Below are 16,857 nucleotides of genomic sequence, written 5' to 3'. Positions count from 1 at the left end.
CAGAGTGAGTTATTGATGGTGCATCAGGCGCGCGCCGGCAGGGAGACCAGCCCCAAAAAGGGCACCAGGCCTTCTTCACCAGCAAGGGGAAAAGCCCGTGCATGGGAAGGGACTGTGAATATGCGCCCCCTACAGTATTCCCTCCCGGGAGGGTGGAAACGGGAAGGCTTAAAAGCGAGGCCGCGAAGTTTGAATAAAGCTTTTACGCAACTGCAACTCACCGTCTGCGTGTCATTATTCCAGCGCTCTGCGTAGCACACGGCTACAGTATGAATTTTACCAGAAACTCAATGACCACCAACTCAGAAAACTGGGTGAGTCAATGACGGAAAGGCAGGAAGAAAATTATTCAGTACTCATTTGTCTTCAAATACAGCATGGAGATCATTTATTCTCTTGAAGAATACATCTATTTAATTATATGTTCCCTTAAATATTACAAGAATGCTAGAATTCAAAATGATATTTGCTCCATCTTAAATTATGTTTATTAAGTGTTAAATAAGTATGTTTTTTTCACTATGTTAATATTCATGCCAATATTCTTGTATTTCAGAGACCCTGGTGACAAATTATAGAACACATAGATGTCTTAGACCTCTTAAAACTAGTCAAATTTAAGATCAAATCCATATTTCATTTTATACAACAATTATTTTATTACTGAATTCAACATCAATGCTTAAACAATTTCCACAAAATAATAGTACTTTAATTAAATCTTAACCAATGCAATAAAAATGTTGTATTTATTTGTATTAATATATTCAACTCAAAAAGTAGGTGATATTAAATCAACAGATAGTATTTGAATTAATTTTTCATATTTATGCATTATTCAGTTATTTGAGTATCAATCAGATAATACTATAAAAATACAGTATTTCAAAAACATGCACTACTTTTACATTAATTTACTTAATATCTACCATCAAGAGTCATCCAGTTTTCATGCAAGAGCAATTTCAGACTGCGTATGGTTCTCCACATTCCCAGGAATATCGTTAAGCCTATTATGCAAGAATAAAATATTATTAAACTGAGTGCCAAGAGCCAATGGTTTAACATAAGTTAATATTTTTTCAAACCTAGTTTCATTTCTAATTCTCACATGCCTGTACTAGGCTAGGATTTAATTTTGCACCATCTCCACAACCCATCTTCCTCGAAGAAAACTGGGTGAATGAACGGCTGATCGAAGAAAACTGGGTGAATGAGTGGCTAATCGAAGAAAACTGGGTGAATGGGTGGCTAATCGAAGGCTTACTATGTTTCCACTTGCTGCTTCACACTTTTAACCTCACGAATAGATTCTAGTTGGTGTAAAATGCTACAGTTTTGCTGAGCTCTGCCACTCTTACCCTATTTTGCAGTTTAATTGCTGCATTCATATGACCATAAGACCATAAGACATAGGAGCAGAATTGGGCCATTTGGCCCATTGAGTTTGCTCCACCATTCAATCATGGCTAATCCTTTTTTTAATGCCTTCCTCAGCCCCACTCTCCCGCCTTTTCCCTATTACATTTGATGCCGTGTCCAGTAAAGAACCTATTAAACTCTGCTTTAAATACCCCCAATGACCAGGCCTCCACAGCTGCCTGTGGTAATAAATTCCACAAGTTCACCACCCTCTGCCTAAAGAAGTTTCTCTGCATCTCTGTTTTAAATGGATGCCCCTCTATCCTGAGGCTGTGTCTTCTTGTCCTAGACTCTCCCACCATCGGAAACATCCTTTCCATATCTACCATGACTAGGCTTTTCAACATTCAAAAGGTTTCAATGAGATCCCCCTTCATCCTCTAAATTCCACGAGTACAGACCCAGAGCCATCAAACGTTTCTCATTTCTTGTGAGTACAGACCCACAGGTGCCAGAAGTTCCTCAGACGGTAACCCTTTCATTCCTGAAATCATTCCTGTGAACCGCTTCTGAATTCTCTCCACTGCCAGTACATCTTTTCTTAGATGAGGAGCCCCAAACTGTTCACAATACTCAAGGTGAGGCCTCACCAGTGCCTTATAAAGCATCAACATCACATCCCTGCTCTTGTATTTGAGACTTCTTGAAATGAATGCTAACATTGCATTTGCCTTCCTCACCACTGACTCTACCTGCAAGTTAACCTTTAGGTTGTTTTGCACAAGGACTCCCAAATCCCTTTGCATCTCAGATTTTTGGAATTTCTCTTCATTGAGACAATGGTCTGCACATTTATTTCTTCTACCAAAGTGCATGACCATGCATTTTCAACATTGTATTTTATCTGCCACTTTCTTGCTGATTCTCCAAATCTGTCTAAATTCTTCTGCAGTTTACCTGTTTCCTCAGCACTACCTGCCTCTCCAACAATCTTTGTATCATCTGCAAACTTGGCAACAAAACCATCTAAATCATTGGTATACAACATAAAAAGAGGTGGTCCCAACACCGACCCCTACAGAACACCAATAGTCATTGGCAGCCAACTAGAAAAGGATCCTTTTATTCTCACTCACTGCCTTCTACCAATCAGCCAGTGCTCTAACCATGCCAGTAACTTTCCTATGATACCATGGGCTCTTAACTTGGTAAGAAGTCTCATGTCTGGCATCTTGTCAAAGGCTTTTTGAAAGTCCAAATATACAACATCCACTGCATCCTCGTTATCTATCTGACTTGTAACCTCTTCAACGAATTCCAGCAGGTTTCAGTATGACAGAACTGTGGAGCTTTGATCGTATCTGTTGGCTCTGGAGTTGTTCAGTTCTATTTATTGCATATTGCTCATGTCCCTTAGCATGGACATGGTCATATGTTACAGCTTTGTTAGATTGTCACCTCATTTTTTGGAAAACATAAAGCCACTCTTGGCAGGCCAGTTTTCATTAAATCACTGTTGATCCACCTACTTGGTGGTATTGGCAGAGGTAGGAAAATGAGAGACCATAAGGTTGTAGATTGTGGTACAATCCAGAACTTTTCTGTAGTTGGTGGCAAAAAGCACCTCATGGGTGCTGAATTTTGAGTTGCCAGATCTGTTCTGATTCTATCACATTTAGCATAATAGTGGACAGCAATGGATCAAGATGTTTGTTGCACTCCCTTTGAGTATGCAGTTAAGCAGACTTAAGCCTATTCAGTACTTTGATGGGAAGCTACCTGGCAATACTAGCTACATTACATTGCATACGCTAAACAAAATCACATGACATGATGGCAGCTGCCTTTTATAAAGGGATCACTACTGTTGTAGAAAAATATATTTGCAAAGAGTAAACTTGTGAGGACAAAGTCAAATGGCTTTATTCCTGTGCTAGTTCATTTACCATCTACTGTAGACCTTGTCTGGTAGTAGATCATGAGGGAGTCAACTGTGATGGTGCTATCATACTGCTCTTGGCATGGGGTTTTGAATGCCCTGTTCAGGCTAAAGTTTATGTAGGCTTCACATGGGAAATTTGCACAAACCAACTGGAGCTAGTGTATTAATGAAACATACTCCAGTTAAGTATGACACTAGAGGTTCTGCAGGTGCTGGAGATCTAGAGCAATATACACAATGTGCTGGAGGAACTCAGTTGTCAGGCAGCATCTATGAATGGGAATAAACAGTTGATGCTTTGGACCGAGAACCTTCATATTTAAGTACGTATGAATTTCCTTGGTAGTTTGCACCACTTTTGAGGCTCTCCCCTCATGAAAGACTAGCTCATGTGAATTTCTTAGATGTAGATCTTGGGTTCCTGAAGATGGATAACTACTTTCTTTTGTGTTTAATAAAAGCTTCTTGTGACTTGCACTATAGTTAATCCACAATACTGATGCCATAAAAATTTCAAATCTTATCCCTTCAAATCACATTGGCACAGCATAAAATAAACCTATTTGTTCTAACTGTTTCTTTTGTTGCATTACAGAGATTGGTAAATTTTAACTATTTAAAGTCATAAAGTTTGGTATGTGTGCCATCTTGCAGAAATCTTGAATTTACCAAAGGATTTGGCCCCAAATCTATCAACTTTTCCTTCTGCTGGACACCATGAGGACTCCCTAGGAGGGACATAGACTTGCTGAGAACTTCCAGCAGTTATGCTGTGGAAAACCTTTACAGATCCTTTTCCAGGATAGTCTTAGTGCAGGATCAGCAACCCCACTGATCTTAATGAGGTATGATTATGATGTGACCTGGACAGTAACAATGAGCAAATTAATAAGACAAACTTAGCACAGAAAGAAGGAGACAAAGAAAAATAACTTGAAAACTTGAAAAAAGAGACTAATACAGAAGTTTTGAAATTAGCATTTAAACCAACAACTGCTAACTTTTTTCAAGTACTTAGAGGACTGGTTGGGTATAAAACTGGGGTTCGGCCTGGGTTCAAAACTAAGAGCAGCCAGTCCAGGCACAACACATGCCCAAGAACCTATATTTTATTTTCTGGACTTGATGCAAGCATTGATTCTCTCTGTGACCCCTACTCTCTTGCAAGCTTACACTGCCTGCCATCTCTCACGTTCTCTTTGTGCCTGAATGGTACAACTGCATCCAAACCCAATGCATATAGTCAGGTATACTTCAGCTCAGTTTGGGGAGTCAGACACTGCAAGAATTGATAACTTTCCACTACCTTCACTGTAATGATAAACTGATTATTAAAAATTCTAAACAGTTATGAAAAATTTGCATGTACATTGAACTATCAAATTTACCAATAATTTTCAGAAGTGTGTAAGTTTTTGAAAGTATTTAAATATATTCATAAACATGTCAGCAAGCTTTTTAACTATAGCATTTCAGAATGGCTTTTGGGAGTGACCTGACCACCTGCCAATTATTGCAGTTCCTTTACACTCCACTGGAACCCTCACATTCATAACTGGGCCTTCTACTACCTAGGAACTTAATAAATATTTTCAGCAAGTCAAAATGCTTCAATTTTCAGCAAGGTGTGGGACATTAGGAAAAAATAGTGGTGAATCCAGCTGATAGAACTGTCATTTTATGATTTGTGTTCAGTCCATAGATAACTCATTTCTACTCATTTTGAGTTTGAATTCATCGTACAATCGGCATGCTAAAGAGTGTTTTTTTTCTCCATCCTATAACACGATGTTAAGAAAATGTGGTTAAAGAGCATATTTTAAATCTTAAAGGAAAGTAACATATAATATTAGTAATTGTCTTAATTTTGCATATTAGTGCATTAATAACTTAACTGTTGATATCTTTTTTAAATTTACAAAATATAATTTGTTTTTAATTAGATGCCTTTCTTCTCAGCAACCACTATTCTTTGAGTACCTTCTAAAAGTTTTTGGTCTGATTCTGGTGGGAATATTTGCCTAATGAGAGAGAAACTAAACGTGCAGATAATGAGCTCAGAAACTTGTCAGTGTAAGAGCATCTTCAAATGACACCAAAGTTTATGTGATCATAAGTTTTGTGACAGCACTTTGACAAATCACTATTATTTTCCTGCTGCAGAGCGCTATTAAAATACAATAATCACATTTTTCATGTATATCCAGAAGGGTGGAAACATGCAGTAATAAATATGGAAACTACTCACTAGAGACAGGACGGCCATATAATATTTGGGTCTTGGGGGCATAGAGGTGCAATTAGTAGAACTATTGCCTAACAGCTCTAACAACTCAGATTGATTTCTAACCTCTAAACCAGTGTGGTATATCCCTGTGACTGTGTGTGTTCCCTCCAAGTGCTCTGGTTTCTTCCCATATCCTGAAGACATGTGATTTGGCAAGTTAATTGTTACTTGTGCATTGCCATTAGTGAGAGTGTGGCAGGCGCTGAAGGAAGTTTATGGGAAGTGGTGAGAATTAATTCAGATTTGTGATGGTTAGCATGGCCTCAATGAGCCAGAGGATCTCTTTCTGTGCTAGAAGACGCGATGCCTCCACTTTGAGAATTCCAGGTCACATATCAATAATCCCATTTTCTATGATGGCAACAACAAAACTGCAACATCAGATTGGCACTTCCATTACAAGTCATGTTCATCAAGTTCTTAGTTTTTCTGCTTTCACTGATTTTCAAACTAATATAGAGATAGCCTACTCTCTCTTGTAGCCTGAGAATCTAGAGTTGGGGTAACAATCATATCTGTATTAGGGACTGAAATGCAAACAGATGTCTTTATTCAAAGGGTTGTATATTTTGAAACTCTACAGCCAAGGGGTATACATCTCAGCCAATGAGTACTTCAATGATTAAAATTTGTTATACTAAAGAAATTAAGGGAAACAAAAGTGTCAAAGTCAATACTGAGCTTATTGTCATGTGCATAAGTACATATTTGCATAGATGCAATGAAACAGATCATGAAAGATAAACAATGATTTATTGAGTAAACACGAGGAAATCTGCAGACGCTGGAAATTCAAGCAACACACACAAAACGCTGGTGGAACACAGCAGGCCAGGCAGCATCTATAGGGAGAAGCACTGTCGACGTTTTGGGCCGAGACCCTTCGTCAGGACTAACTGAAAGGAAAGATAGTAAGACGTTATTGAGTAGTGGTGTTGACATTAATAGTCATGTAACTCAGTGTTGCTTCCATTTCTTATGTTCTCTATACTTGCCTTCATTTAACCAACAATTACATTTTGAATGCTATCTTATTTTTGCCACAAACAGCCTTAGAAAGGTTGAAATTAGTATGAAAACTTGTTTTTTCAAAGACAAACAAGGCAATGTAGGCCAAATGTCAAGGCTGTCATTGTTGAAACATATTAGTGAAACTGTTGCACTTTCTTGCTGGTAATGATGAAACTTTCGAAGCCAGCTGATTCATTATATTCAATGTTTCTAGTGTAGAAGGCAAAATTCTACATTGCTAGTCCTTTCACGCCATGCTTGAGAAATATAGCCCTGCTTTCATTCACCATATGGAACCAAGTCCGGAGGTTTTTATAGAGTTTGACCTGCATACCAAAAATAGCTATGCACCTAGCTAAGTTGACACAGTACTAATAAGACATTGACATACAATTGCCCAAGAATATCCACTACACAATGAATTGTTAAACAATCAGCTTCATTCCCAACTTCTCTGATATCAAAGGATCAATTCCAGCACTTAGCAGGATCTGGAAATAAAGCAAGGTTATGACAAGTGACTAGGTACTATTTGTACTAGCTATGCTCTCCTGGATTTTCAAAGGTACCAGCAAAACTGACTTTTGTTGTTAAAAGTACACAACAAAAAACAATTCTGATTACAATTTTAACAGAATTTGCCATATTGTTGGCCTCCTTCATTGGTATTCTTCACCTTCGTCCCCTTTATTAAAGGCGAGTTTAATATTTCTAATATCTCTTGCAAATCTTTCTCTGGAGCAAATGATTCCATTATCTTAATGATCACCTATATTTCTCACTCTATCTACAATTACCTCCTACTCTACAATTACCCAAGAATTTGCTTCAGGATTATTGCTGGGCTGAGGGAGGGGAGATGGTAAACACTACCAAATTGTTTCCTTTATGTTGATTATGGATGATGGTAATTCTTAGTGATCCTCAGGATCTGATTTATATCTGAATCCTCAGGATTCAGATACAAATCAATTACTGCAAAAAGAAGAAGGTGTTATCAAATTGGTTGATCTGCTGGGTTTGAACAGCTACCAAGTTTATCATGTTCCTTATTTCTATTAATCTGGAAAAGTACTATTCTGTGCTAAGTGTTCAAGAGGGCTGAATGACAAACCGAGGCATTGTGCACGAGACTGGCCTGGGAATGTTGTGTCTAGTTTAAGGATAGGCAATAAACTCAATCATCAGACCCGAAAAGAAGTTTAGTTTAGGGGTCAGAAGTTGTTGTGATGCATTTATAATAATCATATGGGTAAGTTAAATTGCTTTTTGCATACTTCTGCTTGGGGCGAGTCTGCTGGTTAGTGGTGTTTGTGGTAAGGTGGTTTGGATGCTGATAAAATAAATGATAACGGACTTTTCAAAACAAAATCAACAATTTCACTGTTATTTTGATTCTTTTGGTTATGAATGGTGCACATAAACAAATTTAAATTTAAATAGCAATTGTTGAATTTGTATTAAAATAGTTACATGGAAATCTAAATTGAGTGCATTTGATAGAACAAAACTAACAACCGTGTGAAATCTAATTGTATTCAAAGATGTACAATATGAACAATGCTAGATATGAACAATGTTATATGAGAAAGTGGACTTCCCATGATGCTTTGCTGTTTTGGAGACTAAATTCTACATATCTGTTTATTTTTCCATGTATGATCAGTGTTAGTTACAAATATGTTTCTTAGATTATGAATTCCATTGTATCCGTTTAAATACAAAACAAAATATTACCACATGCATCAAACTGGATTACATATAAGGTTTTGGATGGAAAGCTTAACTAGATTACAGTGTATGGGGCACAGAAACAGCTCTATGAGAAAGCACTGACATGCTTTTGTGTGAAATGGTAATCTGGCAACTCAAAATTGGAAATTGATGTGTTTGCTATTGTGCCATCTTATTCTTAGGGTCTGGATAGTGTGATAAGAGTCTAGAATTTGTCAGGGATATCGTTGTATTGTGGTTGAGAGTGATTGAAATCATGTCCTATCAAGGCCCACAACATTCTGCCAAAATTGCCATAATGTGGCGTCTACCTGTAAATTCACTTCCGCAAAGGGGATATCTACTAGGAATTTTGTAAATGTGGGATAGGTATAGACTGATGTAAAGATGATCTTTTTAGCAAAGCAAATGAATGTTTAATATATTTTAAGCTCCAATTTCTACCTGAAGCCTCAATCTTGTCAAAATTGCTACAAGTACTGAGAAATATAGATCCTTGGCTTAACATCCTGCTAGAGCTACAAGACCAGATCTTGTTCTAATTTATTGCCTTGACATTAGATTATAGGCTTCAGTGTCTCCTGATTCTAGGTCTTGATTATTTTTGAAATGATAATCAGATGCCCTTCGAAGTATTCTGTGTATATAGAGGTATGTATATTCCTTAAAGAGCAGATCTCCCATGCATTACCCACAAATTGCTGAGTGTCTGCTCCTCAGCTGCACTGTTTGCTTCAGTGTGGCCCAGAGCACAGTCTTCTGCCACATCCCAACTCCTAATGATTTTATACGGTCCAACACAGCAATGGTATCACCATTGTTTGCTAAGGCTATCGGGGAGAGTTTAAACTAGAATTGCTGGGGGGGGGGGGGGTGAGAACTGAACTGAAGAGACGGAGGAAGAGGGGGTTGGTTCACAAATAGAGAAAGCTTGAAGACAGTGCGAGAGGGAGAATAGGCAGGTGATAGAGAAGGGAAGCGCTCAGAACGATGATTTCAGATGTGTCTATTTTCATGCAAGGAGTATTATGAACAAAGCGGATGAGCTTAGAGCGAGGATCAGTACTTGGAGCTATGATGTTGTGGCAATTAAAGGGACTTGGATGGCTCAGAGGCAGGAGTGGTTACTTCGAGTGCCAGGCTTTAGATGTTTCAGAAAGAACAGGGAGGGAGGCAAAAGAGGTGGGGACGTGGTACTGGTGATCAGAGAAAGTGTTACGGCTGCAGAAGAGGAGGAAGTCATGGAGGGATTGTCAATAGAGTCTCTGGGTGAAAGTTAGGAACAGGAAGGGGTCAATAACTCTACTGGGTGTTTTTATAGACCACCCAATAGTAACAGGGACATCGAGGAGCAGATAGGGAGACAGAATCTGGAAAAGTGTAATAATAACAGGGTTGTCATGGTGGGAGATTTTAATTTCCCAAATATGGATTAGCATGTCCCTAGAACAAGAGGTTTAGATGGGGTGTAGTTTGTTAGGTGTGTTCAGGAAGGTTTCTTGACACAGAGGAGAGGCTGTTCTTGATGTGGTATTGGAAAATGAGCCTGGTCGGGTGTCAGATCTCTCAGTGGGAGAGTATTTTGGAGATAGTGATCATAATTCTATCTCCTTTACCATAGCGTTGGAGAGGGATAGGAACAGACAAGTTAGGAAGGCGTTTAATTGGAGTAAGGGGAAATATGAGGCTATCAGGCAGGAACTTGGAAGCATAAATTGGGAACAGATGTTCTCAGGGAAATGTATGGAAGAAATGTGGCAAATGTTCAGGAACATTTGCGTGGAGTTCTGCATAGGTAAGTTCCAATGAGACAGGGAAAGGATGGTAGGGTACAGGAACCGTGGTGTACAAAGGCTGTTGTAAATCTAGTCAAGAAGAAAAGCTTACAAAAGGTTAAAAAATGAGGTAATGATAGAGATCTAGAAGATTATAAAGCCAGCAGGAAGGAGCTTAAGAATGAAATTAGGAGAGCCAGAGGGCCATGAGAAGGCCTTGGCAGACAGGATTAAGAAAAACCCCAAGGCATTCTACAAGTATGTGAAGAGCAAGAGGATAAGATGTGAGAGAATAGGACCAATCAAGTGTGACAGTGGAAAAGTATGTATGGAACTGGAGGAGATAGCAGAGGTACTTAATAAATACTTTGCTTCAGTGTTCACTAGGAAACGGTTCTTGGCGATTGTAGAGATGACTTGCAGCAGACTGAAAAGCTTGAGCATGTAGATATTAAGAAAGAGGATGTGCTGGAGCTTTTGAAATGCATCAAGTTGGATAAGTCACTGGGACCGGACAAGATGTACCCTAGGCTACTGTGGGAGGCGAGGGAGGAGATTGCTGAGCCTCTGGCAATGATCCTTGCAGCAGCAATGGGGATGGGAGAGGTTTCGGAGGATTGGAGGCTTGCAGATATTGTTCCCTTAATCAAGAAAGGGAGTAGGGATAGCCTAGGGAATTATAGACCAGTGAGTCTTACTTCAATGGTTGGTAAGTTGTTGGAGAAGATCCTGAGAGGCAGGATTTATGGACATTTGGAGAGGTATAGTATGATTAGGAATAGTCAGCATGGCCAACACACCTTTTGTCCCACTTCCCTCCGGGAGAAGGTTCAGGAGCATGAAGATATGTACGGCCAGATTTGGGAACAGCTTCTTTCCAACTGTGAAAATACTGCTGAACAGATCCTGACCCGGATCTGGGCCGTACCTTCCAAATATCTGGACCTGATTTGCACTACTGTACTTTCCCTTTTCTATTTTCTAATTGTGATTTATAATTAATTTTTTTATTATATTTACTTCGATTTGTACTTCAGGGAGCACAAAGAGCAGAAACAAATATCACTGTGATGATTGTACGCTCTAGTATCAATTGTTTGGTGACAATAAAGTATTTGTATTTGTCAAGGGCAGGTTGTGCTTTATGAGCCTGATTGAATTATTTTGAGGATGTGACTAAACACATTGATGAAGTTAGCGCAGTAGATGTAGTGTATATGGATTTCAGCAAGGCATTTGATAAGGTACCTATGCAAGGCTTATTGAGAAAGTAAGGAGGCATGGGATCCAACGGGACATTGCTTTGTGGATCCAGAACTGGCTTGCCCACAGAAGGCAAAGAGTGATTGTAGATGGATCATATTCTGCATGGAGATCAGTGACCAGTAGTGTGCCTCAGGGATCTGTTTTGGGACTCCTACTCTTCGTGATTTTTATAAATGACCTGGATGAGGAAGTGGAGGGATAGGTTAGTAAATTTGCTGATGACACAAAGGTCGGGGCTGTTGTGGATAGTGTGGAGGGCTGTCAGAGGTTACAGCGGGACTTTGATAGGATGCAAAACTGGGCTGAGAAGTGGCAGATGGAGTTCAACCCAGATAAGCTTTATTAATGGTAAGTCTCCTGGTAGTGTGGAGGACCAGAGTGATCTTGGTGTCTGAGTCCATAGGACACTCAAAGCAGCTGTGCAGGTTGACACTGTGGTTAAGAAAGCACACAGAGCATTGGCCTTCATGAATCGTGAGGTTGAGTTTAGGAGCTGAGAGGTAATGTTGCAGCTATATAGGACCCTGGTCAGACTCCACTTGGAGTACTGTGCTTAGTTCTGGTCACCTCACTACAGAAAGGATGTGGAAACCATAGAAAGGGTGCAGAGGAGATTTACAAGGATGTTGCCTGGCTTGGAGAGTATGCCTTATGAAAGATAGGTTGAGTGAACTCGGCCTTTTCTCCTTGGAGCGACAGAGGATGAGAGGTGACCTGATGGAGGTGTATAAGATGATGAGATGCATTGATTGTGTGGATGGTCAGAGGCTTTTGCCCAGGGCTGAAGTGACTAGCATGAGAGGGCACAGTTTTAAGGTGCTTGGAAGTAGGTACAGAGGAGATGTCAGGCGTAGGTTATTTTATGCAGAGAGTGGTGAGTGTGTGGAATGGGCTGCTGGCAACGGTGGTGGAGGTGGATACAATGGGTCTTTTTAAGAGACTCCTAGATAGGTACATGGAGCATAGAAAAATAGAGGGCTGTGGGTAACCCTGGGTAATTACTAAGGTAAGGACATGGTCGGCACAGCTTTGTGGGCTGAAGGGCATGCATTGTGCTGTAGGTTTTCTATGCTTCTATGTTCCACTGGCAGGTGGCTTCAGCCACAGTGGCACTTGGACAACAGAATGGCTCTAATGTCTGATTCACAGTCTGTCAATGTTGTCACTGTCATTGGCCATTGAATATGAATGACTCTGACCTTTAGGAGCATCTGGGTCTGCTTGGGACACAGACAATAAGTCTGCTAACCATTGAAAATTTTTTACCTTTAAAATGTACTTCCACACACTAAACATAATTGAAACTAAAAAAAATACCAAATACATAATATTATTTTCCAAGAGGCAATGTCTGCTATAAATTGAATAGGACTGACATGCTTTTGCCAGGTTTAAACTAGCTCAGGCTCTGCAGCGATTTCCAGCCTGGAAGCTAAGAGACCTGTAAATCATTACACCACCCTTTTGGATATCCTGAGGGACTTCTAATGGGATATCATAGTAATTTACATCATTAGCATTGGAATTGAGGTTGAATGTATCCCAATATTTGAGGATATATCAGAAAATGAGGTAGATGGAGGGGGGAGGGGCAATATATATCTCTGCAATGACTGTATAAATATTTGTAAGAAACGTTAAATGTTATGCAAGAAACAAATCAGTGTTTACTCTCTAAAATAACCTTGCACATTGATCTTCACCTCATGGTAATATTTGTAAACATTGCAAAGTACATGAATAATTTAAGGATAGGTAATATTTGATTCCTAAAAGTCAAGAAGAAAATTAGGGGCCACTATGTATGATTTCCAGCTGATGTTTGAGCTGAAGTTTGTGGGCAAAATCCAGACTTCATTACCATGATGTGGTGACAAATCAATGCGGATTGGACAGTTGCTACTTATTATTTCAGTGTCTAAGGTGGCTAGTGTGTCCAAAGAGCAGGTGCTTTGTGGCTACAAATGATGCCGGAAGGCATGACACCGCTGCAAATTTACCAAGGGAAGAGTTGCCTGAGCGTAGAAGAGAGTGAGTCCCACATTTTCTAGATGGCACTCTGAAGGCCCTAGTAGATGAGGAAATGAGGAGAAACTCTCAAGGCAAAACATCAAGGTTCACTCGAAGGCTGCCGAGTCCACCCCAAAGGACAGGAAGAATATTAATGATTTCATGTACACCGTCAAGGTAAGTGAAAACACTTTCACATCCCTTACACTCAGGTGCGTCACCAGCTACTTTGTGTGTTACAGCCACAAACTTAGTTAACAATTTTTGTTGAGTAGGTTTGGAAATGATGGCTCATATTTTGCCATCAACATGGAGCTGCCAAAACGAGTTTCTGGACAGAATGGGAACATTTTATTCTCATCCTAAGCAGTGACCTTTTGGGAGAAAATAGCTGTAACTTCAGAGCCAAAGTGAATGGGGCAGCAGGGCCTTCTTGGTTAATCCCACTATATGGGGGACATTGGAAGGGAAACCCATCAAACAGCAGAGTACAATTTGAGAAGTGGCCAAAGCATAGTCCCAAACCACTAAAAATAATTAACACATGTTTAAAACTTTTTTTAAAATAAAGAAACAATAAAAAGATACCAAAGATACACAAATAAGACTCAGAAGCACTTTAAATCTAAAATTATTCAGATAAGCCTAACCAATTCAAGTACAATGTAAAGATACTAAAGCTTACATTAATTTCATGTAGTAGTCCTTGTCTACTGGCATTAATGGACCAGAATTTCCTGTGCTAGGACTATACAAATGCAAATTGTAGAACTGGAATTGAAATGTACTTGCAGAAACACCTGCATTTACTGCAAATTTTTGCCCAATTTATCACATTACAGTATACACTCATAAAATGCACCAAGCTACAGTATTTCAATATTGCCATTCATATCTCATAGCTTCCACCAACTGCCAATTAAACAAATACAGTATTGAAATCAGATCACCCACCCCTTCTCTCTGTATTCATACTTATAAACATTACAATACTGGTTTCTACTAAGCCCACAATTCTATAATTGAAGCTATTGTAAAAAAAAGTAAACAGTGCACCAGACCAGTAAATGAGTCACGAATAGGTTGTGGATTACGACGAAAGGAAAAAATGGCTGGAGTCACTTGGCACTGTGGAGCAAAAAGTTTACGAAGTGTGTCAAACATTTGTGAAAATAGCAGAAACTGCTAATATTTAGAAAAAGATAACTGCCAGAAAACACAACAAATAGCTCCATACTATTTGTTCAGTATGAATTCATGGCAGCTCGATCTCTCCCTCCTACTGAGAGTGAGCCCAGTTCTCTTTTAGGCACTGGGACATACCATCTTTAATTGCCAACCAAGTTATCTTAAGACTACACATGAATTAGAATATAATGCACTCCATAATGTATTTACAATCAGGTTTCGACCCTAAATGCAGTATACAAACAACATATACTCATTTACATATCCTCATTACTAATGAAATGGAATATTCCACCGTGTATGTTGGGAAAGGTGCCATACAGCCTTTACGGAGTGGTGTCTCAGAGAGGCAGTGTCCATTATTAAAGACCTCCAGCACCCAGGGCATGCCCTTTTCTCACTATTACCATCAGGTAGGAGATACAGAAGCCTGAAGGCACACACTCAGCGATTCAGGAACAGCTTCTTCCCCTCTGCCATCTGATCCTGAATGGACACTGAAGCTTTGGACACTACCTCACTTTTTTAGTATACAGTGTTACTGTTTTTGCACATTTTTAAATAGTCTATTCAATATGTGTAATTTACTTGTTTATTTATTATTATGTTTTATTTTATTTATTATTACTATTTTTTCCTGTCTCTGCTAGATTATGTATTGCATTGAACTGCTGCTGCTTAGTTAATAAATTTCATGTCACATGCCAGTGATAATAAACCTGATTCCGATTCTGATTCTAAAGCCAACTCTTTAGGACCCATTATGAGAATATACCAGGAAAAGACATTGAAGTGGGCACACTCAGTGCAATGACAGAAAAATGACTCTGTGTGTGTGTGTGTGTGTGTGTGTGTGTGTGTGTGTGTGTGTGTGTGTGTGTGTGTGTGTGTGTGTGTGTGTGTGTGTGTGTGTGTGTGTGTGTGTGTGTGTGTGTGTGTGTGTGTGTGTGTGTGTGCACGCTTAACAAGTGCTCAGTCACAAGAATATTTTGTAACTTAACGTTAATGTCAAAGATCTGATCTTGACAGAAAGTAAATAACAAAAATATTTTTTAAAAAGGTTCAACCTTCTTACAATCTATACTATACATGAATGTCAGAAAAGATAATCTCTTCACTTGTAAGGTTTTTGGGTGTGACAATATAACTTGCCTGTGCTCGCCAAAGATTTTGAAGAAGGAATCATTTTCAGGAGTACCTTTGCTCTTCCCACATCCTCTGATGCCAGTCATCCTTTTTCCTCGATATATGGGCTGATATCCCTCAAGCAAAATGTCATCTTTCACAGCAACTGAATGCTCTTGTTTAAAAAAAAAACCAAAAGGTTTAGAAAGAACATAGTTTGTTGCTCAAACATTTCACTTTATGTTTAACTTTAATGAAATTTTAATGCCAGAAAGAATCTAGCATTACATGCAAATAGGCATTGATTTATCCTTAGAAATTGGACATTTCTAAACCAAGGCTGATAAAAAAACAACTCTTGACCAGACTCTGCAATAACATTAGTTATTTAACCTGTCATAGATCAAGACAGATACCTTTATAAAGACCTAATGCATCATATTAGTTTGTTGGTATTTAATGGCTGAATATCTATTGCTCAAGGGTAAAGTTACAATAAAGCTATTTACGTGGGCTCTGGATATAACTAGCATTTCCATTGACTAATAGTGTAGGTACATTACCATTGATTTTCTAATACCTACGTTCGAAAAAAAAAGCACTGGTTCAATTTGATGGTATCTGGGATTTCAAAAAGGCTCCATCATCTCAATCCTGAGACATCTCAGCTAAGTCCAATGAACTAGCCTTACTTTGTTCTATAGGTTTTAGATCCATGACCCTAATCAAATTATTCAAGATTATGCAGTGTTAAGTGAGCTACAATATTATATCTAAATAACAGTGCATGCCTGATGATTATCATGGTGATGTTTTACTCTGCCTCTCGTTTGAACCTATTGGAAATGTAAAGGGAAGTAGTTACACCTGCGTCTCCAGAAGAGTTACCCGAAATTCATTTGATACTCTCTTCTTGGGAGCATAGAAACCTGATCAGTTTCAAACTTCAGATTCCGCAGAGCAATCTGACCATGCCTGTTTTCTGATTCATAGTCAGTTGAGAGGTGGTGTGAGGAATGCCATCATGAGAGAAAGCAGCATTCACACAATCAGCTTGTTTCCACTGGAAACCATCAATGTCATCAATGAGTCTGGTGATCTGTAGGTGAACAGAATCTCGATATCACTGGTGCGTTAAGCAGGGTTCTATTTGATTT

At 39.1% G+C, this 16,857-nt stretch overlaps 1 protein-coding gene across 4 annotated transcripts in view; it reads right to left on the bottom strand.

Annotated features, from left to right (window-relative positions):
- Positions 1–383: 383 nt before the first annotated feature.
- c5h7orf57 (chromosome 5 C7orf57 homolog) overlaps positions 384–16,857 on the bottom strand; it is a 70,478-nt gene continuing 54,004 nt past the window's right edge. For 3 of the 4 annotated variants that reach the window (XM_073044689.1, XM_073044693.1, XM_073044691.1), the window contains 2 exons: positions 15,728–15,875; positions 384–1,010 (listed from right to left, as the gene is read on the bottom strand). In XM_073044689.1, coding sequence (XP_072900790.1) covers positions 950–1,010; positions 15,728–15,875 — 209 coding nt within the window. In that variant the 3' untranslated portion in view covers positions 384–949. The remainder of the gene's footprint in view (positions 1,011–15,727; positions 15,876–16,857) is intronic. The other variant, XM_073044690.1, reaches the window with a different exon arrangement.

This window comes from Hemitrygon akajei, chromosome 5 (assembly GCF_048418815.1).
Source record: "Hemitrygon akajei chromosome 5, sHemAka1.3, whole genome shotgun sequence".
Classification (NCBI taxonomy): Eukaryota; Metazoa; Chordata; class Chondrichthyes; order Myliobatiformes; family Dasyatidae; genus Hemitrygon; species Hemitrygon akajei.
Note: the sequence above shows the minus strand (reverse complement) of the source record. Positions and strands in the feature narration are given on the sequence as shown.